This window comes from Geotrypetes seraphini, chromosome 2, assembly GCF_902459505.1.
Source record: "Geotrypetes seraphini chromosome 2, aGeoSer1.1, whole genome shotgun sequence".
Lineage (NCBI taxonomy): Eukaryota > Metazoa > Chordata > Amphibia > Gymnophiona > Dermophiidae > Geotrypetes > Geotrypetes seraphini.
The window spans coordinates 91,279,142-91,305,306 of record NC_047085.1 but is presented as its reverse complement, the minus strand read 5'-3'; the positions used below and the strand labels follow the sequence as shown (position 1 = coordinate 91,305,306).

Below are 26,165 nucleotides of genomic sequence, written 5' to 3'. Positions count from 1 at the left end.
TTAAGTGAATAGCCCAGAGTTCCAAGGAGCTGTAGTAGGACTTGAACCCCATTCCCCTGGTTCTTGGGCCATTGTACTAATCATTATCCTACTTCTCTGCTGTAACACCAACTGCATATAAACTGCTGTAACACTAACTGCCTATAAAATAAAAATTGAAAGAACAAACTTGTGCAAATTCACTTTTTTATGGGAGGAAGGGGGGAATCCCTGTGGAAGAAAGAGGGAAAAAATACTCAGTGTAGAGAAATGAGATTTTAGATAAAGTTAATTTTTGACACGCTTTTCTGCAAGAGAATGGCTTTAAGGCAGAAGGTGCTGAAAATAACTGTTCTGTTAATTGCTCCCTTAGGAATGTTGAAGTCGGTATAAGAGTGGTACCTAGTCCTTCTCTGCAGGATGGCAATACAAGGAAGAGCTGAATAGCTTTAGTGGAATCAGCTTTTGCTGCTGATTGCCTCAGAGAGGTAAAAGGGAAAAGTGTGGGATAAATGGGAGAATGCAAATCAACTCGGTTGGAGAGGGGAAGGAAACGCTGGCATTCATGGGTGAGGGGGGCAGAAAGTTGGGGAATGAGGAAGCAGTGGTTTAAGACCGAAAGGTTGCACAGGAGGTCCCACATTGCCTCCTCAATTTCAACACTTAACACAAACTAATTCCTATTAGTGCCGAGAATAGTGTGAAACTGAAAGTACTCGCTGTCAGCCAGACGGAAGTTCACATGGAAAAAAGCAAAGCCAACGGGACCACGTTATTTCCCCCGGTAAATGATGAAGATCCTATAAAGCCCACCAGGAGAGAATCGCAGCCAAAGCAAACTCCTCGGGGAGGCAGGTCGGTAGCCCTCTACCACCTTTATCGCGAACGGGGGTCAGAAGAGAGGATCGGCGGCGGGACCAGCACTGTCCACACCTAGTCCAACATGAGCGTAACTCCACAGCACTTGAAATCACCTTCTGGACCATGTTAAATGGCAAGTAGAACTTCCTGGACCGCAAATACTGAAGCAGTTTGGCATAAATCATGTCAGCAAAATCAAACAAGCAGGCAAGGAAAAAGCCGCCACCCCTCCCCCCTAAAAAAAACAACCACCACCACCTTTGGAAAGCACGGGCTGGTATATAAAGCTCCTTAAGACTCGAGAACAGCGTCCGGTAGACAGCAGGTTCCTCAGAACGGGGGTTTGGAACGCCGAACTCGGGTTTGGAAGGCTCACCTGGGAGGGAGAGAGCTAAAGCAATGCATAGCCTTCACCTGCTCTTTCCCAGCTCCCCGCTCAAAGTGAAAGGACCCGGCTTCACCGCTGCCCTTTTTATGCGCACAAAGCAGGGAATTTCCCACGTTTTTCCAGTCCAAAGAACTTCCGCCCAGGCCGGAGTGAGGGGGCGGGTGCCCTTCAAGCCGGCTGCGCCTGAGCCACCCGGGCCTGGGGTTCGGGCAAGATCGCTCGGGGGCGTTGGTGGGGTCAGGAGCAGGGGAGGAAGGCGGACTCGTTAAAAACGACGTTTGGGGGTTTTGGAGGTATGACTGTGAATAGTTTGCTAGAAAAGATTCCTCTCTCTGTGATGTAAGTAATAATGGGGCCATCCGCCCGGTAGATCACCACGGTAACAGCAGTCTCCTGCTTTAAGGAACTTATTTATTTATTTCGATTTATACTGCGTTCTCCCCGAAGAGCTCGGAATGGGTTAAATGGTAAAAACCATACGTAACAATTAACAGACGAGGCACAGAAGACTTAAGGCGGCACGGTTAGGGTGGAATGCGTCCGATTCGACTGCGTTGCAATTGGCAGACGCACGATGCACGCGCATGCATAGAAAGAGAGTCAGTTGAAACGTACGTTAAGAATACGGTCTGTGCGCTAGATCGGCCAGTCAGTCGCTGCGCGCGTGCATGGGTGATTGGGAGTTTTGAACGCAATCCGAATGACCGCCACCCAGACTCAAGGAAAGAGCTTTCTAACAGTGGCGCGGGGGAGTGGGATAGACCACGTCAACCTTGGGGTAGACAATCTTTCTTCACACTAATAATACACATAAATTCACTTCAAAATTTAACATTAAAAAAAGTCCAAATGTATGAAAGTCCTGATAGGGTCGCATCATTCCCTATCAGGACTTTCATACATTTGGACTTTTTCTGTGAATTTTGAAGTGAATTTATGTGTATTATTATTGTGAAGAAAGATTGTCTACCCCTAGGTTGACGTGGTCTATCCCACTCCCCACTTGTTCTTCTGTTTTCTGATTTTACGTGGGTTTTCTGTTCCTTTTGTGTTGTTGTTCTGTGAGTGCTCAGCGTGCACCAGTTTGGAAGAAGAGCTACGTTTGACAGAAGAATAACTTCCAGTTTTAATAGTTTGTAGAAAAAAATATATATATAAAACGGTATTTGGCGGCAAACGAACTCTATATTGCAGCAGGAGATTTGCATACTGCTGCTAAGTTATTGGCCGGATTTTGCACGTTTTCCCTTGTATATGCGGTTCTGTTCGGAAAAAGCTGATAGAGGGAAACGGCAGAAAAACTGTTAAGCAGCATCCTAACCGTAAGACCTTTGCTGGGGCGTGTATATAGTAATCTCAACGACTTTAACTCGGAGCGTTACAAAGACAGAAGACTCCCTTGCCATTTTGGATCGGATAGCCTGGAGCATTAGGATAAACGGGTAATAGATATTTCAAATAAATACATTAGTGTATTGCGAGGTAGCATTCACGAAGCTTGTTTTGGAAGAAGGGAACAATATTATTTGCATTTGTTCTGTTGTTTGGTGTCTTCAGACAAGTCAGTTTTAGAATAATCCAGTGAATAGAAATGAAAAATTTTCTGCAAAGTGTTATTCCAGCAGACTAATTATGTGAATAATGGGTGGGAGACCTTCTGCAGCAGCTGAGTTCATAAACAAATTATATCCCACACATCCAAAAAAAATTTTATGGACTAACTTTATAATATCCATAAACAACATATTTATTTATTTACCGGTAATCCCCAAAGAGCTCATAATGGGTTACAGGTTAAACATACATAATTTCAATACAAGTTTATGATACAAGTTTTTATCCTGACCTGACACATACTAGGGATCTAATATTAATATACAGTTTACTGGTTACAATTTGCCATAGTTGTTCTTTCAGTACAAGTTTTATCCTAATTTGACACAGAGATCATTTACAATTGTTAGATTTGCCATAGTTAGAATTCAAGATTTCACAGTACAAGTTTTCCTTATGTGACACATACTGGTTCTGGTACCAGTATACATTTCTTTGTAGTCCATCGATCAAGGGCTGGGGTTTAGGTGAAGAGATATGTTTTTATTGCTTTTCTAAAGCTGAGGGATCTGATCTCCAGGGGCATTCGATTCCAGTGGCTAGTATGATGAGGGAATAAGATTGTCAGTTGGTAGTTTGCAGTCGAAGGGCACGACCATGGGGTGTTTTGAGGCATATTTCATCCTGGGAGAGGAGGGATCGGTTTTGCATGTATGGAGGAAGCTTAGCTGTCATGTAGCCCGGTGCAATGTCATGCAAGGTTTTGAACACTAGCATCAGGCCCTTGAAGACAGAACGTTTGGCTACAGGCAGCCAGTGAGCCTCCGTTAGAGCTTGGGAGACAGGGTCGCAGGCACTGAGTTTGTTTTTAGAAGTCTGACTGCAGTGTTTTGAACATGCTGGAGACGTCATACATTCTTTGCCTTGAGACCGTTTAATAGCACATTTGCAGTAATCCATGCAGGAGAGTACTAAGGAGCAGAGTAGTTGGGAGAAGTCAAATTTCTTATTTTTCAAAGTTGTTGCAGGTAGTAAAATGAGGAAGATAGCACCTGAGAGATGAGCAAGAAACTCGCTGGACATCCCATGAATAGCTTAAAACAGCTGCTAGATAGATGAGCCTTCAAGACCAGGTGAGAGATTAATTAGTTAAGGATTTGTATAGTTAGACATACTGTATTTTTCACTCCATTAGATGCACTTTTTCCCCCCCAAAAAAAAGTGGGTGGAAATAAGGATGCATCTTATGGAGCAAATACCCAAAGCAGGGCCCCCCCTGTTACCTTATTTTAATGCTGTCATCCTCCCTCGTTGGACGCGGCACCCTCCCTCCATGAGAGTGGCACACAAGGCTGGCTAGCTGCCTGGTCCCTGCCGCTTCCCCTGAGAACTGACGTCTGATGCAGCTGCCTCCTCATGTGTTCTCTTGTGGAACACAAGTGGAGGTAGCCGCATCAGCCGTTCTCGGGGGGTAGCGGTGTGGACCAGGCAGCCAGCCAGCCTTGTGCGCAGTTCTCAGCGAGGGAAGGCACAGCATCCAGTGAAGGAGGATGCCAGAAGTTAAAAAAAAAAAAAGGTACGGGCAGGGGCTGTCCCTGCCCTGCTAAATTAAAAATAGGGAGGGAGGAGGGAGAGGCCGGAGCCTGCCTGCTACCTGCCTGGGGGGGTAGGGAGGGAGGTGGGAGAGGCCTGCCTGCCTAGCTACCTACCCACCTGTCCTGTCCCTACCTGCCTGCTTTCCCTGTCCCCTGTCCCTACCTCCCTGCCTGTCCCTACCTGCTAGCCACTATGCCTGCCTGCCGTGTCCTGGCCTACCACTAGACCAGCAGACGGGGAACAAGGGGACAGAGCCTGGCAGAGAGGGGGACAGAGTGCAGAGCTTGGCAAGGAGTGTGGGGTTGGGTGCAGAGCCTGACAGGGAGAATTTGGTTCAAAATGGTTTTTTTTCTTGTTTTCCTCGTCTAAATCTAGGGTGCGTCTTATGGTCAGGTGCATCTAATGAAGAAAAAAAAATATGATAATCAAGTGATCCACCAGCACACATCTAGCACAGTGGTAGCAAGTATTAATTGCTCCTGGTTCATTTAAGAAAATATCTGGGTCAAATCACTGTTATCCATTGTTATCCTCAACTAGGTAACCTGTTATAAAATTACCCTCCACCACCATAAGAACATAAGAATTGTTATACTGGGATGAACCGAAGATCCATCAAGCCCAGTAATCTGTTTCCAACAGTGGCCAACCCAGATTCCAAGTTTATTTTAACTGGAATAGCAATACAAAAAATAACATACAATTTGAAAAAAATATGACAGATTAAATTACAATTTCTGGTGGAATTCTGTATGTCATATATACAAAATGGAACTCACTATTGCAACGCAAAAAGGTTATGTGAGTAAATTTCAGAAAGTCTGGGGACCGTTAACAGATTTTTGTAATGAATGATTAACTTTTCCCATGATAAGATATTGGATTAGAGGGGAAAGGGGTGGGATTTTATTTCTGAGTATTACATAATATATAAATATTTGAATGAATTCACAATAAAGATGATTTTATGTATTATTGAATTGGGGAGGGATGGGGGATTATTATATTCAATAAGAATGATATAAATTTAGATTTCTTACATAATATTTTAACATCATAGAATACTAATTTTCTAATGAAATGTTAAATTTAATGTTAATATGTGAGTTAATCAAGTGTGTATCTTTAAGTTTTATACGAGTTTATTTGATACACTTGTTGTAACATATGAAAATGAATAAAGAATTATTAAAAAAAAAAAAAAGTAAACAGATTTTATGTAGCTTATCCTAGGAATAAACAGTGGATTTCCTCAAGTCATCTCAATAACGACCTATGGACTTCTCTTTTAGGAAATTATCTGTCTGTCCCCTCCCCCAGCCGACTGGCACTGTTCTTACTGGCACAGTTCTTTTCTGGTCTGAAGTTGAGGCCAATGCTGTGTGTTGAGCCAGAGTGGGGCCTTGCACATCTCAAAAAAGATAGAGCGGAAAGAGAAAAGGTTTAAAGAAAAGCAACCAAGATGATAAAAGGAATGGAACTCCTCTTTTATGAGGAAAGACTATGGCTGAGAGGAGATATGACTAAAGTCTACAAAATCCTGAGTGATGTAGAATAGGTACAAGTAGATTGATTTTTTTTTTTTTTAATTATTATTTATTTATTTATTTTTTACTCCATCAAAAATTACAAAAACTAGGAGATATTTGATGAAGATCCTGGAAAATACCTTTAAAACCAATAGGAGGTAATATTTTTCACTCTAAGAATAGTTAAGCTCTGAAATGCATTGCCAGATGATGTGGTAAGAGTGGTTAATGTAGGTGGTTTTAAAAAAGGTTTGGAAAAGTTCCTGAAGGAAAAGTCCATAGTCTGCTATTGTGACAGATATGAGGGAAGCCACTACTTGCCCTGGTTTGGTAGCAAGGAATGTTGCTACTATTTAGGTACTTGTGACCTCATTGTTCACTGGGCAAGATGGGACACTGGGCTAGATGTTCTTATGTACTTCATGTTGGCTTAAAAAAAAACTTGTAAGTGGTTATCATGATCAGTAATTGCTTCTATTTCAGGATGGAGTTATTAAGAACTATTCCAGTTTAGAGGCAGAATATTGTAGGGTAGATATTTAAAGTGATTTTAAATAGCCAAGAGCATCTCCTATGCACATTTAAATCACTGAGTTGAGGTTAGCTGTGATATTCAGTCTGCTCACTGGCCAGGGAACCATATAAAGTTAAGACATAAAAAAAGGCTGTCCTAACTTTATGCAGCGAGGTTAATTAGGCACTGGTGTAAACATTGGTACCCAGTTAACTTCTGAGTAGTGGTCAATAAGGTCCAACAGCCCTTCTGATCTTCCCTCCCTCCTCCCCACCCCAACTTGAGTTCCCTCTCCCTCAGAAAATCTAAGGTGGCTCCAGGCCCCATCCTTTAGCTTCTTCAGGCCTATCTATGTGGATCCCCAGTGGTTTAGGGGAAAATGGGCAGGGACAATGCTAACTTGCTCCTGCCCAGCGTGATCTAGTCATAAAAATGGCTGCTGTAATCTCTAGCAGTAGCCTTGTAATACTTTAGAGTCTTATGCAGGCCCCAGCTGAATATAAGTGTCTTATGAGGGTCTCAGCTAAATATGGGCCAAGACCCACATAAGACTTAGCATATAATGAATTAGCCTTGGATATTCAGTGTAGAGAGTGACAAGGGGACACATTTTTCTCCATCCCCATGGGAACTCATTTTCCCATCCCATCCCTGCGAGTTCTTTTCCTGCCCCATTCCTGCGAGCTCTGTCCTCATGTGCACAAGCCTCAAAAACTTTAAAATCATAAGTGTTTGAGGCTTGTGCGGTTAAGGCAGAGCTTACAGGAATGGTTCAGGGACAGTGACAAAACTTGCAGGGACGGGGAAAAATTTGTCCCCATGTCATTCTCTACTTCAGTGCTGATGTCCAGACATGCTGCAGCAATGACTGCCTGGGGCAAATTCTGCCTGTGATTGTTAGCATTTAAAAACCATCAACCACCATGGGCTGAATATCGACCAGTGTATTTCCAGTTGTGCTATTGTGCTGAAACCTCCCTGTTATGACTGACTAAAGCCTGTTAGCTGGTGTGTGTAGCATGTTTTTATTTAATGGTATTGTAATTTAGTGTTTTTCAGATGTATCTTTGGGATTCCTTCATTGATGCTAGTCCTGCTGCCCAGTACTTCGCCTGCTTGTGAGAGGAGAGACATGACTGTAATAATTGAAAATTATAAGCGTGTTATACAAAAGGAAGTTGAACATATGGTATGTGTTATTTGTGTAAGTTTTAATTATCCTTGTAGTTTTAAATAATTGCAGATTTATTCATATAGATCTTTTGCTAGAGATTTCTATTTTAATTTTTACCCTTTCATATGTCTTCAGTGGTCTCTGCACTTCCTCCCCCAAGATAGTCCTGTCCAGGTGAATAAGGTTTGAGATCCTAGATCCAGGACTGGAGGAATACCTTTTCAAACCCCCCTCTCCCCCACCCCCCAGCACCACTACTTAGCTAGCAGTGTCATCCTGTCCCTGCCTTCAGGACCCAAGTATGCCACCAGTTCACTAAATTTAGCTTTATAAAATTTAGTGATAATTAGCTTAATGTTGCCATTTTACAGTGCTTTTTACTGTTATATTAATTTGGAGGAGGTGAAATCTTGGGAATCTCTCCTGAGGCCCATGTTGTTTGAAATCTTTGAGAACAATATTTTGGAGGGGTTATGTCTTTATTACAGAGTGAGCAGGTTCCAACTTACCCAAGAACAAGTTAAGAATATAAGAATTGCCATACTGGGACAGACTGAAGGTCCATCAGTATTCTGTTTCCAACAGTAGCCAATCTGAGTCTCAAATCCCTAGCTAGATCCTAAGTAGTATAACAGATTTTATGTTGCTTATCCTAGGAATAAGCAGTGGATTTCGCCAGGCCATCTCAATAATGACCTATGGACTTCTCTTTTAGGAAATTATCCCAACCTTGCTAAGCTAAGTGATTTCATCACATTCTCCAGCAACAAATTCCAGAGTTTAATTACACGTTGTGTGAAGAAATATTTTCTATAGCTTGATTTAAATCTAATCTAAATCTTAGATTTATATACCGGATCATCCCTAAAGATATAGGGCTCAACTCAGTTTACAATAAAGATACCGTATTTTTCGCTCCATAAGATGCAGCTGACCATAAGACACACCCTAGATTTAGAGTAGAAAAACAAGAAAAAAAAACCATTGTGAACCAAATTGTGTACTAATATATACCAGGCTCTGCACCCAGCCCCCCTCACTCCCTGTCAGGCTCTGCACCCAACCTCACACTCCTTGCCAGGCTCTGTACCCTGCCCCCCCTTCCCTGCCAGGCTGTCACCCCACCCTCCCAAACCCCATACACCCCAAATATACGAAAACTCTATTACCCTCATCAGGGATCTGGACTCTTATGGTCCCTGAGGAAGAACCACACTCCACCCCCTCCCAAGGGTTAGAGAAAACCAAGGCAAATACACCCCCCTCCCTCCCTTTCCGATTGCCCAAATCCAAATCTTTCCTGGGGAGTGTAGGGGCAGTGGTCTTTTTATCCCTTCAAACCCTAACATATTAACCCAAATAATGGGGGATGGGGGGCTAGAGCAGCAAGGCTTGCAATACCGAGTTGTTTTAATACAAGTAGCATGCCAGTACAAGAAACAATGCGAGCGGAGTTAAAAGACCCTTCTCTCCTCACCCCCAGAACTGCGACCTTTCCCTTCTCCAGACAAAAGCCCCCAGGATCGCATCGCAGTCCCCCACGTTTCTGCAGAACCCCACAGCCTCCGTCCACTCTGTTTTCTGCCCGCATGCTTTGCGCTCCCCCAGCCCTGCGATCAGACCTCACTGACCTTGCCCCTGGGCGCCACTCCTGGCGAAAGCAGGGCAGCAGCATGTGCAGGATGCTGAGAATGAAGTTGAATGCGGCGGCGGGCAGGTGACAGCGGGAGCCAAGCAGCAGTGGCGGGGATTGGAAGCTCATGCCGAGCATGAAGTTGAAGGTGGTGGCAGGCAGGTGACAGTGGGTAGCCAAGCAGCAACGGCGGGGATCGGAAGCTCGTTCTTGTCTAGGCCCGTGCTGCTTTCTGAAAGGCTACAATCAGTTCTTGCAAGTCCCTCGAGAACTGACAGCAGCCACCTGTCCACCTGTCTACCACCCCAATAGGCTGTATAGTAGGGTTTTGGTGGGCTCATACTTAACACCATATATGTTGTGGTTAGAGTGCCTTATGGGTCTTTCTCCTCCTCTCTATGGTTCACTAGTTCACTCATCTAACTACTTAAGACACCTGTGTGATGCTCTACTAGGATTTCCCATACTAGGTGCTGCTGTTCTAGAGACAGACTTTTGGGGGTGAGCGGGGTGCTAATTACCACTGGGGGGTGGATTTGTATGGGGGATCATTACTTATCCCTCCAGTGGTTATCTCATCAGTTTGGGTACTTTTTTGGAACTTAGAAACTTCCAAAAGAGGTCTAGTCCAAAACGTAAGTTTTGTCCAGGATGTTTTGCAAAAGGTTTGATTATCCCTGCAAGACATCCAAGTCTAGCCCACTCAAAGCACACCCATAACATGCCTCTTAACACGCCCCCTTGAACTCTGGGCGTTTCCTTATACTACAACTGCATGGTACAGAAAGACTGCCTATAGTGTTCCCTAGTGTAACCCTGAAAATCTAAAATATGTGCTTTAATGGTCGGATAATTATTGGCCTGTCCTGGGGCTAAAGTTTGAAAAGCTGCTATGGATTCTCTGCCAGACAAAGTAACAGCCGGACAGCCCATTGCTCTACTGGCCAACCTGCTGCAATGGCAATCCTCTCAAAAGAGCTCAAAAAATTGTCCGGAGCATCTTTTGGTGTAATTTTACTCAAATTTAGCATGTTCAAAGAGTTTTGCCCAACCATAGGCTGAGAGCGGAGTAGCTGTCGGACCTCCTGTTGTCGACTGTAACAGTTGTCCCATCATTTGTGTTTGCGCCTCCATGACTCTGACAAAGTCCTTATGATGACATTCTGCTGCCTCTTGGCTAGCTTGCCAAAGTTCCTCGTTCTTCAGCTACCACCGCCAATGCTGAAGCCTCCATCTTGAACCTGTAAAGAATGCAAAAAATACACGATCCAAGTGTAGTATCGCACTACAATGGCTTCCCAGCACCACTCTCACCAGATCCTGTGTCTAGTTTGCTTGCTGTGATGCTGGTGAGTCTGCGCCTGCGTGCTCCTTATAGGGTGCACTGTCCTTATTCCAGGACCAGCAGGTCTCCTGGTTCCTCCGGAACTCCTGACACCGTCTGAGTCCTGGCTCCTCTCGGTCACTCGACTGTGGGCACCACCGCCGTAGACCAAGCAGCTCTTTGCCGGATCCGTAAACTCTGTATCCTGCAGTTATCAATTCAAGATAGTATCCAATGGATTAGTCCATTCCAGTCTCAATATGTTTAGAAAAAAACAACTTTTCCTCCAGGAACACAAAATTTTTTTTCCAAGAATGTGACCAATTAAAAGTCCTCCCAAAATTTTTTGGACTTGCAATATCCTTTTTCCACCTGAGCAAGGTATTCAAATCTCACTCCGATACCACTTATGTCACACCTGTGCCCTCCAAGAGCGCCACGGGCGGCCAGGTAGTGACAAGATGCTTACTTCTGGCATGGTCCCCCTGGAACTAGGGGGCCTTTCAAGTTGGTTATACCCAGGCATCGGCATGGAATGGCTCTTTTACTGGACTCTCATAGAATACTATCAAGTCAGAATGACCATAAGGAAACACAAGTTTTATTTTGCCTCAAAGTCATGGACCATAACAGGTTTCAGTGCAAAACATGGAAAATAAATTCAATTTGAAAAGATTCCTTAAAATCAACTTTATACCCTGATGCCAGATCTGGACTTTAGCAGGTAAGTATATACAGTCCTCTTCACCAGAGTCTGACATTAAGCATGTTTTACAAAAGAAAGACATCCATTTTATTCAACTGCTGCACTGTCTTACAACAGCTCCAATAAGCAGCTCTCTGTTCCTGAGCTGCAGGACAGCGTTTATGACAATGCTTAATAAGCCAGTAATATAGGACGGCTGGCACAGTTAGTCATGAGAGAGATGCAGCATAATTTCCACTACTGGAAAACAGGTTCTTGAGCAAGGTATACAGACAGCTTTTAACAGGTAGGCAATAGGCAGCAAACACTGGTTCTGAGATAATTAACAGTGAAAGCATAGCAGTTTTAACTCACAGGAGGTTTTCACTATGTTTCTGAGACGTATGCAGGCACCTTGCAATCAGCCAGCTGCTTTGATAACAGTTAGCAGCTGGTGTTCTATTAACTACGAATCAGAGAAATAAACAGGAGTGGTTTCTGCCCAACATTGGGACTAATTTAGTCACTAATTTAGTACAGTGCAGGTGGGCTTTGGCTTGAAACCCTAGAGGCAATAAAGGTAGCACATTCTACAGTCCAAAATCCTTTCTCTGGCAGCACACACAATCTGCCTATCAGAAAACAAACAGCCCAGGAAAACATCCAAAAAACTCACGTTTGTTTCTGGCTACTTCCATTTGTTCTGGCCGTATCTCAGCTGTAGCATTGTTGTCTTCCATTATCATTGCCTCACCGGGCTCTGAAGACAAGAATCCTGAAAATAGGTTTTCTTCAGGCTGCTCCTCTATCATTTCCCAATCAGGGCTGGGAAACTGCCCTGCCTAGTCTGAGGTAAGCTCAGTCCCATTCTGCGCTTCCTGTCTCTCTTCCCTTCTTGTCCCCTGCTCTCTGCTGAGCCTCGCTTTAAGCTGAGGAAAAAAAAAAAACCACACCCCCTGGGCTTCAGTGGGGGGAAGGGCTTTCCTTCCTCAGCCTGGGATGTTTCTCTGAGGGGAAACTGGCTTTCTGCTTTCTGCCTTATGCATGTCTGATCACTCCTCTTGTACAGTTGGAATTGTTTCCATAAATGTGTATCTGGGCAAGTGCTTGAAATAATAGAGTTTAAATATTTAACATGACCCACGATACAGAAATCCATTTTTAGGTTCACTTAGAAGGCATTACTGGTCAAAAGGTTGCCTCAGTCACTTTATCACAGTGTCAAATTTATATTCCAAATGCATCACAAGAAAATCCTCACTGTTTGGCCTTCAATCACTATTTGGGATGGGCCATACTTGACAACTCTGCCCTCCCTTAATCCAGAAGGTTCCTTACCCCCCACAGTTCCTAATAGAAAAAAAAAAAGTTGAAAGGTGTGGAGCTGCACTCTAGGCCAGTGTTTTTCAACCTTTTTACACCCGTTGACTGGCAGAAATAAAAGAATTATTTTGTGGACCGGCAAACTACTAGGACTAAAATTTAAAAACACCGTTTCTGCCCCATCTCCACGAGCTCGGTCCCCACAAATCTGCACAAGCACAGTTATGATTTTATATTGAATGTGTTTTATTAAAGTATAAAAAGAAACAATATTCTGTACAATTGTCATTTTATAAATACAAATAATACAGAGCAAGAATCAACAAAACCCCTGTCTCCCCTCCCCTTCACATATCTACTATTAAGAAAACTGAATAAGCCATGCTACAGAAATATAATGATAACAGAATACTTCAGTCACACATGACAGGAATAGTGTTAGGGGAGTGCAACTAGGGTAACTGCTCCCTGGTCAGAGAGCGCCCTAAGCCAGCTGGAAGCTAAAGAAGCACTGCCTGGGCTTTGCAGTCCCCAGCTATGTCTAACACCAGATCTAGCAGGATATATATTTCAAATCTGATATATTCTAATCACAAAATAGAAATATAATAATTTTTTCTACCTTTTGTCGTCTCTGGTTTCTGCTTTCATCTTTTCACTTCCTTCCAGTGTCTGCCCTCTCTATCTCTTCAGTCCAGCATCTGCCCCGTCCATCCACTGTCTGTCCTCTCCCCCTTCCATATGGTATCTGTCTTCTTTCTATGCCCCTCTCCCCTTTCCATCCAGCCTGTACCCTCCTCTCCTTTTTACATGATTCATTCCAGCTTCACTGCTCTCTTCATTTTTATCTCTCCTACACCAGATCTAGCATCATTATCCCTCTCTGCTTATTTCTCTGCTGACCCCTTCCCATCATCAATCTCTCTACTTTCTCATGCCTGTCTCTCCCCTTCCCCTCCTCTAATCTCCCTTCCAGCTGTTTCCTTCCTTTTTTCCTTTTCCCTTCCCTCTTCCTCCTGTCCAACTCTCTTCCCTTCCTCCCCTCCCAGTAGCAGATGCCCCTTTTTTTCCCTTGTCCAGAAGCTTCCCAGACTCCTTTCCCTCCTCTCCTCCCAGCAGCATCTCTCCTTCTCCCTCTCCAGGTCCAGTAGCAGCTGTCCCTTTATTTTCCCTTGCCCAGCAGCTTCCCAGCCTCCAACAGTGGCTTTCTCCCCTCCCAGCAGTTCTCCTTAATTGCCAGCGCAGCAATTCAGGAAGACAGCCTCGGGTCCTTTGAGTCGCGCCGCCTTTGAGGAAAGAGGAAGTTGCATCATCAGAGACGGCCGCGACTCAGCAAAAGCCCCAAGGCTACCTTCGTGAATCGCTGCGCTGGTAAGTAAGGAGAGCTGCAGAGAGGGGAGAAAGCCACTGTTGGAGGCTCCCCATGATCTCTCCGTCCCAGCGCAGACCAGCTGGAAACATCTCGTCGATCTTGCCGCCCTGCGCAGACTGGCAGGAAATTGAAGTTAATCAATCTCGCCGGCCCTGCGCAGACCGGCAGAAATTTCCTGCGGACCGGCACCGGTCCACGGACCGGCAGCTGAAGAACAGTGCTCTAGGCCACAGTGCCGAAGGCTCTGCTGGTCTCGCCCCCTTCTGATGTGGGTCATAGGAGCCATCTCTGTGGGTGCTTGAGCACCCCCAATATTGAACAAATTCCTTGACTATGTCTAGAGAGATGTAATTTCCATTGGATAAGCACCCACAATGATTTTGAAAAGTTGGATCCTATGAAGTGGGTTTCCTGTTTCTGAGGGGCAGAATCGTCAGTGGTGTGGCCTAGACAATGACTCTGCCAATTATGTTATTTATTTTTTCATCAGGAAGTGGTTTGATTGGAAAATGGCTAAGGAAACTGTACTGCTGTGTTGGCTGTGTTGCTGAGAGGCCCATCCACCAAAGTTTGACCAAGGCTCCATAGGTGGTTAAGGCATCCCTGCTAATATAATCAAATTTTGGATCACATTAACATACATCTAAAAATAACTTCTTTTTTATACTCATATATGTATATATACTTTTAATGTTGTCTGTTACAGGAGAACACATCTGATCAACTATTTCGCAAGAACTGTTGCCAGTCTGAAGAATTCAAGAATCGGTACATTCTATATACATGCAATGATACAATGGTAAATAAGAATCTCAGAGGTCTTGGTTAAATTCAAAATGGAGGTGATGATTTAGGTGGAATTTCAAGCTCCTTTGGATGGACAAGGGTGAGGGTGGGGAGAGAGGATGTATTTGGTATAAGTAATAAAGCCAAAACACTCATATGCCACAGTTCATTGTGAGTCTTTATGCAACCACAGTACTAGAACCTGAGCTAATTAGGGTTTGTTTCAGCTTGAAAAGCCTAATATTCAGCAGGAGGGTAAGATATAATTTATCTAATGTAGACATTTCAAAATATACAGTATGTACATTCAGCACAGCAGTGCTATACATTGAAACAGGTGTGTTTAAATATACAAAGGAGACATGCCAGTTATACCTGTTTTTTTGCATTGCACAATTAAGCATATCAGTGGTACCTCCGGTTTACAAGTGCAAATGTTTCCGAGTGTTTTGCAAGACGAGCAAAACATTCGCAAAATCGAAGCCTCGGAAACCGAGCTTGCCTCGATTTGCGAGCAGCACCCCCCGCGATACGGCACCCTTCCCCCGCGATACGGCATCCCCCCGCTCGTGTTGCACCCCCCCCGCCACGATCAGAAATCCCCCAGACCCAACCGAACACGCTGCTTACTCCCATCTGGCCACCGGCACCAACGCACAGGACTTGCCCGTTACCAAAGATCTGCGTCCTCTTTGCTGGGCCTTGAGCATCTGCGCATGCTCAAGGCCTGCGAGATCACGCTGTCTCCGAGATTCTCGGAGGTTGTGGGATCGAATTGCAGCACTGCTTCTTGTGACCCTGAGCAAGTCACTTAATCCTCCATTGCCCCAGATACAAAATAAGTACTTGTATATATGTTAAACCTCTTTGAATGTGTAACCAAAAAAAGCAGTATATAAGCCTCTTTCCCTTTTCCCCCTTACCCTGGAACTCCCCAAACCCATCCTCCTTTTCTACATATAATTCTGGAAGTATAATGGATTATCCCAGGACAAGCAGGCATGATATTCTCACATGTGGGTGACGTCATCTACGGAGCCCCGATACGGAAGCATTTTCAAGCAAACTTGATTGAAGATTCAAGTTTGCTCTGCTGCTCCACGCATGCGTGCCTTCCTGCTCCACTAGGGGGTGCATCCCCTCGTGGTCTCCAGTTCAAAATTTTCCGCGAGCCTAGAAGCCATGTTTTTCAGGCTCTGCCCCAACTGCCTTCTAGCACCGCGATTTTTTCTTGTTTTTTCACGATTAAGTCGCTGTGCGCGAATTCCTTACCTTTTTACTTGATTCCTGCTTCGTTTACAACGACCCGGAGGCTTCCGGGTCCCCGTGGCCGCGTGGCTAATCGAGCCGCGGCTACTTTCGATTTAATGTCCCGGCCTTTGACCGGCTTTAAAAAGTGCACCCGGTGCGAGCGGCTCCTTTCTCTCACAGATCCGCATCGCCGGTGCATCCTCTGTCTGGGGGCGACTCATCCAACCGACTCCTGCCCACAGTGCGCTATTTTCCAAAACCGGGCCCTCCGCCGAAGAAAAGCCCGCATGGCGGATCTCTTCACCCCGGACCAACCCTCCACCTCGGCCTCGAGGTCGGCCCCGGCCTCGGCCCCGGCCTTGACCTCGGCCCCGGATACCTCGGCATCGCCTCGAGACTCGACCCCGAAGTCCTCGGGACAACAGAAAACCTCGGCTCCGGGTAAGTCCCCTCTTCCCTCTTCAGGTTCTGTAACAGCGAAGAAGCCAGCCTCGGGGACAACGGCGACGCATGGCGGAAGCCCCATGCTTACAGCCCCGTCTAAGCCCTCCAAGCCTTCGGGCCGTGCCTCCACCACACGGGAATACTCTGATACGAGGTCGCCCCCGGTGGAGCGCACCGAGGCAGTGGACATGCCTTCGATGCTGTCCGTGCCCGTCTTCCAGGACCTACTCCGAGCGATGATCATGTCGGAGCTGTCCGCTGCAATGGCCCAGTTTCAATCGGCCTCGACCTCGAATGTGCCAGACCAGCCTGGGCCTCACACCGAACAACCTCGAGGAAAGGTGCGCAATCCTCGCCGCATCCCATCCTCCTCGGACTCCTCGCCGAGACGCCCGAGACGTTCCCCCTCCGCGGACCACCGAGGGGCAAAACGTCGGGCTAGAACGACAGAAACCTCGAACTGCCGCACCTCCAAGAAGGCCCGAGGTTCACCAACCCTACGAGGCCGTTCTCCCACACCTCGTACAGGACCACTAAGGGTGGCTGAGTTATCACTCTCCAACCCGCGCATCCTCCGAACTCCCCCTCGGACGTATTCTCCGAGGGAGTCCGGATCGAGGTCACCAATCCGACATCGATCGGTACCCCTAACCCCGGCATCGTCTCCGAGGGGCTCCTCGAGACGCCGAAGATCGACAACCCCGGAACACTCTCACAGTGCTTCCCCAACCTCGGAGCATGGATCAGAGCATGAACCTCGATACTCGAGGGAAGCCTCCTTATCCTTCTCCACCCGACGAAGGTCTCGTTCCCCGACCCCGCACGGGGCCCCGGGGACATCTCGCCCATCCTTCACTCGCTTTGTCCAAGACATGAGCCACGCATTGGACTTAGACCTCCAGTCCGACTCCAGATACTCGAAGGAGTACCTGGCGGAGCTGGGTATGCCATCACTGCCCAGAGAGTCCCTTCGCTTACCACCTAACCCGGTACTCCAACAGGCCTTCTTCAGGAACCTGGAGACCCCCTACATGGTCACGGCCGTACCCTCCAAAATGGAGGCCAAGTACCGCACAGTACCTTACCCGGGATTTGAGCAACCACAGCTCTCCCACCAATCGCTGCTAGTGGAATCCTCCTTGAAAAAGGCTCACCCGTCCCGGGTCTCAGCAGCGGTCCCCCCAGGCCGAGAAGGCCGAACCCTGGACAAGTTCGGCAGGAGACTATACCAAAACGCAATGATGGCCTCTAGGGTGCAAAGCTACACTTTCACCTTCACATCATACCTCAAACACCTCATTGGACTATTGAGAGCCTTTGAGACTGACCTACCGGCCTCCCGGCAGGGAACGTTCGGCCTGCTTTTAGAGTCCCTCTCCAACCTGCGCCTTCATCTATTCCACGTGGCCTACGATGGCTTCGAACTCTCCTCCAGAGAAGCAGCCTTCGCTATCGCCATGCGCCGACTAGCTTGGCTGCGCCTGGTCGACATGGACCCCAACTTACAGGACCGGTTGGCTAACCTCCCCTGCGTGGGAAAGGAATTGTTCGATGACACTATCGAGGCGGCGACAAAACGCCTCTCCGAACATGAACGCTCGTTTGCCTCCCTTGTCCGGCAAAAGCCCAAACCGCCAGCGCCCAGGCCATACAGGGCCCCTCCGCGCCGCTACCCACAAAAGTCCACCCCTGCTTTCTCGCGGCCCCCACCCAGACGTTCACAAGCCCATCACAGGGCCATGCCCAAGTCTCAACTGCCCGCGACCACCAAACCATCCCCGTCCTTTTGACGGGACACGCGGAAGGGGGCGGGCCCCCTCCGCCATAGTCCCAGGCCACCTTCCCATCGGAGGTCGACTCAAAGCCTTTTACCCCCGCTGGGAACAACTCACGTAGGACGCATGGGTCCTTGGCGTGATCTCATCAGGGTACTCTCTCAACTTTCGGGCCATTCCCCCGGACAATCCCCCAAGGAATTGCCCTCCCAACCGGACTCAGCGACCTCTACTCCTCTCCGAAGCTCGAGACCTGCTTCGCCTGAGAGCAGTGGAGAAGGTCCCCCCCGACCAACGGGGGAAGGGCTTCTACTCCCGTTACTTCCTGGTACCGAAAAAAACGGGAGACCTACGCCCAATACTAGACTTGAGACGCCTCAACAAATTCCTGGTACGGGAAAAGTTTCGGATGCTCTCACTACCAACACTCTACCCCCTGATCGACGAGGGCGACTGGCTCTGCTCCCTCGATCTCAAGGAGGCGTACACACATGTCCCAGTGCACCCCGCTCATCGCAAGTTTTTGCGTTTCCAAGTAGGGGACTGGCACCTACAATACCGAGTCCTCCCCTTCGGACTAGCATCATCACCTCGGGTCTTCACCAAGTGCCTCGTGGTGGTAGCAGCAACCTTACGTTCCCAGGGCCTCCAGGTATTCCCCTACCTGGACGACTGGCTAATCAAAGCCCCGTCCAAGGAAGGGGTTATCTCAGCGACCCAACAGACTATTACCTACCTACAAAGTCTGGGGTTCGAAATAAACTTCCCAAAATCTCAACTACGCCCCTCGCAGTCCCTACAGTTCATCGGGGCCACGCTGGACACGGTTCGCCTCCGTTCCTTCCTCCCCCCTCCGCGCCTGGAGGCGTTAGTAAGTCTGAGCCGAAGGATCTCTCGGCTGACCTCAGTATCAGCTCGACAGATGATGACCCTTCTGGGCCACATGGCCTCCACCGTCCATGTCACACCCTTCGCCCGCCTCCATCTGAGAATCCCTCAATGGACCCTGGCGTCTCATTGGCGTCAAGACCGGGACCCGATCGACCACTCCGTGACAGTGACTCCTTCATTGCAACGATCGCTCCGCTGGTGGGCCGACTCTTCAAATCTTTCCAAAGGTTTGTTCTTCCTCACCCCACCCCACAGCAAGGTACTCACCACGGACTCGTCGGAGTACGCTTGGGGAGCCCATCTGGACGGCCTACGCACCCAAGGAATGTGGTCAGCACAAGACCGCCGCTGCCACATCAACGTGCTAGAACTTCGGGCCATCTACCTCGCAGCTGTAGCCTTCCAACATCTGCTCCGCGACCGAGTGGTTCTCATCCGAACCGACAACCAAGTAGCGATGTACTACGTAAACAAACAAGGGGGCACAGGGTCTTGGCCCCTTTGTCTGGAAGCCCTACACCTCTGGAAATGGGCAATCTCCAACAACACCTTCCTTCGGGCGGTGTACATACAAGGAGAATAAAACTGCCTGGCGGACAGACTCAGCCGCCTCCTCCAGCCACACGAGTGGTCACTACACTCTCAGGCCCTACGAGGAGTGTTCGAACGGTGGGGGACGCCTTTGCTGGGCCTTGAGCATCTGCGCATGCTCAAGGCCTGCGAGATCACGCTGTCTCCGAGATTCTCGGAGGTTGTGGGATCGAATTGCAGCACTGCTTCTTGTGACCCTGAGCAAGTCACTTAATCCTCCATTGCCCCAGATACAAAATAAGTACTTGTATATATGTTAAACCTCTTTGAATGTGTAACCAAAAAAAGCAGTATATAAGCCTCTTTCCCTTTTCCCCCTTACCCTGGAACTCCCCAAACCCATCCTCCTTTTCTACATATAATTCTGGAAGTATAATGGATTATATGCCCAGAGCTATACCACAGTTTTTAAAAAGCATTATACAATCTGCACCAAGTATTTAAGTATATAAGGCATGTGCGGTGTGGGCAGTCTAGAAGCTTCAAAAGCTTAAAGTGGTAGTGCATTTTTGCACTGTCCATACTGAGTTCCATGGATGATGTCACTCACATGTGAGAATATTTGCCTGCTGTCCACAGATAACACCTGTTATGGTAAGTACCAAATTTTTTGCTCTATTAGACGCATCCAATCATAGGACGTATCCCCCTGTAGAGGAGGAAACCTCAAAAAAAAAAAATTCTGCCCACTGCCCTGCCTTGTACCCTGTCCTCCTTCTGGTGATCTAGTGGTAGGTCAGGACAGGGTACAAGGCAGGTCTAGCGGTTGGCAGCCCCCCCCCCCCCCCCGGTACCTTTTTAAAAATCCCGTTGGTCCAGCACATTTGCCGCACTCCTGTCTTGCTGGATGGCTGCCTCCTGATCTCTTCTGGCAGTGGCAGAGCGGCGCACAAGGCAGGGGCGAGCTTTTTACGCATTTGCCTGGTCCCGCGCTGCTCTCTGAATGGCTGTAATCAGTTCTCGTGAATCCCATGAGAACTGTCAGCAACCATTCAGAGAGCGGCGCGCGAAAAGCTCACATCTGCCTTGTGTGCCACTCTGCTGCTGCCGGAAGAGATCAGGGGAAGAGATAAGGAGGCAGCCGTCCAGCGAGGCAGGAGTGCGGAAAGTGCACTGGACTGCCGGGATTTTTTAAAAGGTACCGGGGGGGGAAGGGGGTTTGTTATATTTGCTCCATAAGACACACCCTTATTTCTACCCACTTTTTTGGGGGGAAAAGTGCATCTTATGGGGCGAAAAATACAGTAACTGCTTTTTTGAAAATTCAAAAACTTGGAGCTTGTGGGTTCCAAGACTCTTTCCAGAAGTGGAAAAGAGCTCTGAGACGACTGTAAAGGTTGTACTAGAAGAATGAGAATGTGAAAACTGGAAATGAAAATGTTATGGAGAGAGAGAGGATGGTACAATATAAAGGGGTGTTTACATGAGGCAAAGTGTAATTACTTAAAATAATTCAAGGGAGTTGTTTATGTTAGCTAAGGAGTTTACAGAAGGATTGAGTTGAAATGTGATTGGTATATGCTTTATCTGATGAATTGTACATAGTAGTATATTTCAAAGCGGTCTGTATATTTTTTATGGTATTCCTGCATCCATTTGTGTAATTATAGGGTTTTCAGTATTTGTCATTTGGGCATTGTCCACACATGATGCTAACCTGTCATCTTCTTTTTTTTATTGTAAATCTCTTGTTTTGATGGTCATTATAGGTTTTTCATTTTTAATCTTCTTCATTCAATTACCCTTCCTTTTTTTTTTTTCAAAACCGTAGTGTGGTTTTTAGCGCTGGCTGTGGTGGTAATACCTCTGATGCTTATAGAATTCCTATGAGCGTCAGAGCTGTTATCGCCGTGGCCGGCACTAAAAACAGTGCTACGGTTTTGTAAATAATAATAATAATAATAATAATAACTTTATTTTTGTATACCGCCATACCCCGAAGAGTTCTAGGCGGTTCACATTATTTAGACAGAGATTACAAGTGGTTACATATCAAATTGATCATGGAGTAGTTTGACAGAGATTACGAGTGGTTACACAAATTGATCATAGAGTGGCAGACAGCAAGGAGAGAGTATTTACAAGTGATTACATATCAAAATGGTCAGAGTTGCGAACAGCAAGGAGAGAAGTAGTGGGAAGAGGAGGGAGAACAGGGGGGGCGAGGATCAGAAGGGGGGGGAAGAGGATTGGAAAGGGCATTGAGGGTCTTGGTCTCGGAATAGGTGAGTTTTGAGTAATTTTCTGAAGTCGAGGTAGTTGTGGGCCTTGAGGACCATTTGGGCTAGCCAAGGGTTTAGTTTGGCGGCTTGGAAGGCGTAGGTTTTGTCTAGGAATTTTTTTGAGTGGCATAGTTTTAGGGAGGGGAAGGCGAAGAGTTGAATTTTACGGGCGTTCTTGTAGTTGTGGTTAAGGGTGAAGTGAGGGGTGATGTAGCTTGGGGATAAGCCAAATAACGTTTTGTAGCAAAAACAGGCAAATTTGAATATGATTCTGGATTCTAGAGGGAGCCAGTGAAGTTTATGGTAGAAAGGGGTGATATGGTCCCATTTTTTCAGGCCAAATATGAGGCGGACGGCGGTGTTCTGGATCATCCTTAGTCTCCTGATGGTTTTCTTTGTGGAGCCTAAGTAGATGATGTTGCAGTAGTCCAGTATGCTGAGTATGGAGGATTGCACTAGGAGGCGGAATGAAGAGTCGTCAAAGTATTTTTTTATGGTGCGGAGTTTCCATAGAGTCGAGATACTTTTCCTGACTGTGATATCAGTGTGTTTCTCGAGGGATAGATGTTTGTCCAGTGTTACTCCCAGAACTTTTAAGGTTTGTTCGAGGGGGAATGTGGATCCTTTCACTTGAATTGTGGTGTCTTTGATTTTGTCATTGGGGGTTGCTAGGAAGAATTTTGTTTTGTCTGGGTTTAGTTTTAGTCTAAAGGTTAGCATCCAGAGTTCTATCTGACTAATTATGCTTGTGAGGGAGTTGAGGAGCTCTTGAGTGAAACTGGTTAGAGGGATGACTATGGTAATGTCGTCTGCGTATATAAAGAATTTTAGCTTGAGGCTTTGCAGGAGGTTTCCTAGGGAGGTGAGGTATATGTTGAACAGGGTGGGGGACAGGGGGGAGCCCTGTGGCACACCACAGGAGTTTTCCCATGGGTAGGAAAGAGAGTCGTTTTTGAAAACCCTGTAGGATCTGTTCCGTAGGAACCCATTGAACCAGTTAAGAACCTGGCCGGAGATGCCAATGTAGGCAAGGCAGTCTAGGAGAATGTCATGGTCGACTAGATCGAATGCACTGCTCAGGTCCAGTTGTATGATCAGGGCACTGGTTCCCCGACTGAAGAGTGTGTGTATGTGGTCTAGGAGGGAGGCTATGATGGTTTCGGTGCTGTGGTTGGAGCGAAAGCCTGATTGGTTGTCATTTAGGATATCAAATTTATCTAGGTATGTGGTAAGTTCGGCGTTTACCACCCCTTCTGTCATTTTGGTGAATAGCGGGATACTAGCGATAGGTCTGTAGTTGGATGGGGAGCTAGATGGTTCTTTCTTGTTTTTTATGATAGGAGTTATTGAAATGTGGCCTTGTTCTGCTGGGAAACTGCCAGTGGTTAGTAATAGGTTAACCCATGCTAACATATTGGTCTTAAAATGGATTGGAGCAGTTTTCATAATGTTGGGGGGGCAGGTATCCAGTCTGCAGAAGGAGTTTGAATATTTGTTAAAATATGTGTTGAAGGTTGGCCAGTCGATATTTGTGAATTGATTCCAGCTTAGGTCTGTTCTGGAACCTGGGTCTAGTTTGGGCCTGTTTGAGTTGAGAAGGATTGGGAAGTCCCCGTGGGGGTTGGTTGGGGCAGGTATCGATGATCTTAATTTTTGTACCTTAGTGTTAAAGAAGTCTGCAAGGGTGTTCGCGGTTAGAGTGGGTTCGTTTACGCAGGTGTTGGCGAGGGTTTCAAGGTTGTAGAGGTCGTTGACCAGTTTGAAAAGGTTACTGCTGTTGTTTGAAACATTTCCAATTTTATGGGCATAGAATTTTTTTCGTTTGTTCTTGGTAAGGTTTTTGTAGTTTTTTAGTTTGAGTCTCCATGTAGTTCTGTGTTCTTGGGCTCCAGATTTAATCCATTGTCTTTCTGATCTTCTTAGGTCCCTTTTTGCCTGTAATAGCTCTGAATCAAACCATCCATCCTGGATAGGAGATCTAGTTCTGCGTGTTTTTAAGGGGGCAATTTCGTCTAGGATTTTTGTGCTGTCTTTGATCCAAGAGGTCATAATTTGATCCGTATCTTCGTTTTGTTTTGAGAGAGATTCGTAGAGGGGCCAAAATTCAGCCGGATCGATTTTACCTCTGGTGGTGTGAGTTTTGGTGTTTTTTGATGTTCTGTTTTTAGTGGCTTTTTGTTGGCATTGGATGGAGAAGTGGCATAGTTTGTGATCCGACCATAGGGAGTCTGTCCAGCTGTTCTGTTCCCAGTAAAATTTAGGGGTGGCTGGTTCTTTGGTGGAGAATGTCACTAGGTCTAATTGATGGCCTCTTTGGTGGGTTGTGATGGGCGGGGGCTTGAAGTAGCCTAGTTGCGAGATTAGTAGCCAGAAGTCGGATATGTCTGGAAGGTCTGTTTGCTCCAGGTGAATATTGATGTCTCCGCAAAGAAGGTTGTATGGACTTGCTAAAGAGTTGGAGAGTAGAAATTCGGCGAAGTCCTCCTTTGCTAGGGTCCATTTTTTGGGGGGAATATAACACAGCGTGATTGTTAAGGAGGAGGCTAAGGATTTTGAGGTTAGGGAGGTGGCTATCATTTCTAGATTGGGGGAGGATTTGGTGTTGAGTGTGGTGCAATTTAGGTGGTCTTTGAAGATTATTGCTAGTCCGCCTCCCCTTCCCCAGGTTCTGGCTTGGGACAAAATCTTGAAGCCTGGGGGAAGACAGTCTTTGATAATGATGTCTGTGTCTGATAATAGCCAGGTTTCGGTGAGTAGAACGAAGTCGGGATTGGTTTCGGTGAGCCAGTCTTTAATGAGAATGGATTTATTTCTCATCGATCTTATATTTAGGTAGAAACCTTGAAGGTTTTGGAGGTTGGTGGGGTCGATAGGAGAGTAGTGGAAGTAAGCTAGTTTTTTCAGTGATCTTTGTTTTTTTAGGCGAGGTTTGGTTGGTCTGTGGGGTGGGGGGTTGGGGGGTGGGCTTATGTTGGGGAAGTCATGTGGAGAGTGGAGAGTGGGTGTATGAAATTTGGTTTTTACTGTGCGGAATGTGGAGTAGTGGACTGGGATGTGGGCGGGGTATATTGGGTCGGCTGTGCAGATCCTGATGGTGATGAGATAAAGTATGAGCAGTGAAGCACATTGGTGAGGGTTTGGCCAGGCCATGTTGGGGTGCTTGATTTTTTTTTTTTTTTTTTTTTTTTTTTTTTTTCGGGTTTGATTGGGGGTGAAAGGGGATTGTAAGGCTGAAGAAGGCAGAAGGGGTAGCAGTGTTGTGACAGGCTGGATGAGCTGTTATGTGCTGTTAGTAATTGCTGGGGGTTGGTGCAGATGCCTAAGAATGCTGTAGGATTTAACAAATGATTAGTAGAGCTGTAGGGATATAACAAGCAGTTACATGCGGTTATCTGATGAGGGCTGGTAGAATAAAGATGTTACATGCTGTTTCGGGCTGTTAAGTAGGTTCTAAAGGTTGGTACAGAGGCTATGAATGCTAAAGAAGAGTTACATGCAGAAACGAAGTTGTAGCATGCACAGTTGAAATACTTGTCGGGTAGGAAATCTTGGCGGAGGTTTGTGGTGTGTGTGTGGTGGGGGGAGCTTTAATTTTTTTTTTAATTGTTTGTTTATTAAATCAGTAATGCTAATACTTTTTTTTCCAGTTTGTATTGATGTTCTTAATGGAATTTATATTTAAATGTGCATATATATCACTGTTTTTATTTTTCTTTATGCTGTATTCTTCTTTACATTTGGCTTTGTAGATTGTGAACCCCTGATGCAGGCAGTTTGCTGAAACATGGCCTGTGTCGGGTTTGTCTGAACTTTACTGTATATATGTGATACTTATTAAAGCTTTGCCAGCTTGAATACCTTGGTCATTTCTGCTTGTTTTTTTGCTCATTTTAAAATACCATTTCTGATGTGGGTAGTTTTCTTACATCCTTCTCAATAAAGACTAAAGCAAAGAATTCATTAAATTTCTCAGCTATGTATATGCCTTGTTCTTGTTGCCTGAGTTCAGGTCTTGCATTTCTCGAGAGAGGGGAAGACATGTTATCCTAGGACAAGCAGGCAGCATATTTTCAACATGTGGGTGACGTCACCAACAGAGCCCTGTAGCGGACAGCCTCGCGAGCAGACTTGCTTGAAGATCTTTTAAGAGCTTACGAGTGCTGCACCGCGCATGCACGAGTGCCTTCCTGCCCGAGTTAGGGCGTGCGTCTCCTGTTAAACGTTTTCCGCAGAGCCGAGAAGTCCCGTTTGCTTCAGCTCTGCAGTTCTTCGT

The 26,165-nt window shown here is 46.3% G+C and overlaps 1 protein-coding gene across 11 annotated transcripts in view; it reads left to right on the top strand.

Moving 5' to 3' along the window:
* Positions 1-537: 537 nt before the first annotated feature.
* IL7 (interleukin 7) overlaps positions 538-26,165 on the top strand; it is a 67,957-nt gene continuing 42,329 nt past the window's right edge. For 2 of the 11 annotated variants that reach the window (XR_004538312.1, XR_004538313.1), the window contains exons 1-3: positions 2,677-3,915; positions 7,471-7,610; positions 14,639-14,700. Coding sequence is in view for 8 of the 11 variants with exons in the window: in XM_033933297.1 (XP_033789188.1) it covers positions 964-973; positions 7,471-7,610; positions 14,639-14,731 (243 nt within the window). In the remaining 3 variants the exon portion in view is untranslated. The other 9 variants (XM_033933293.1, XM_033933294.1, XM_033933292.1 and 6 more) reach the window with 9 other exon arrangements.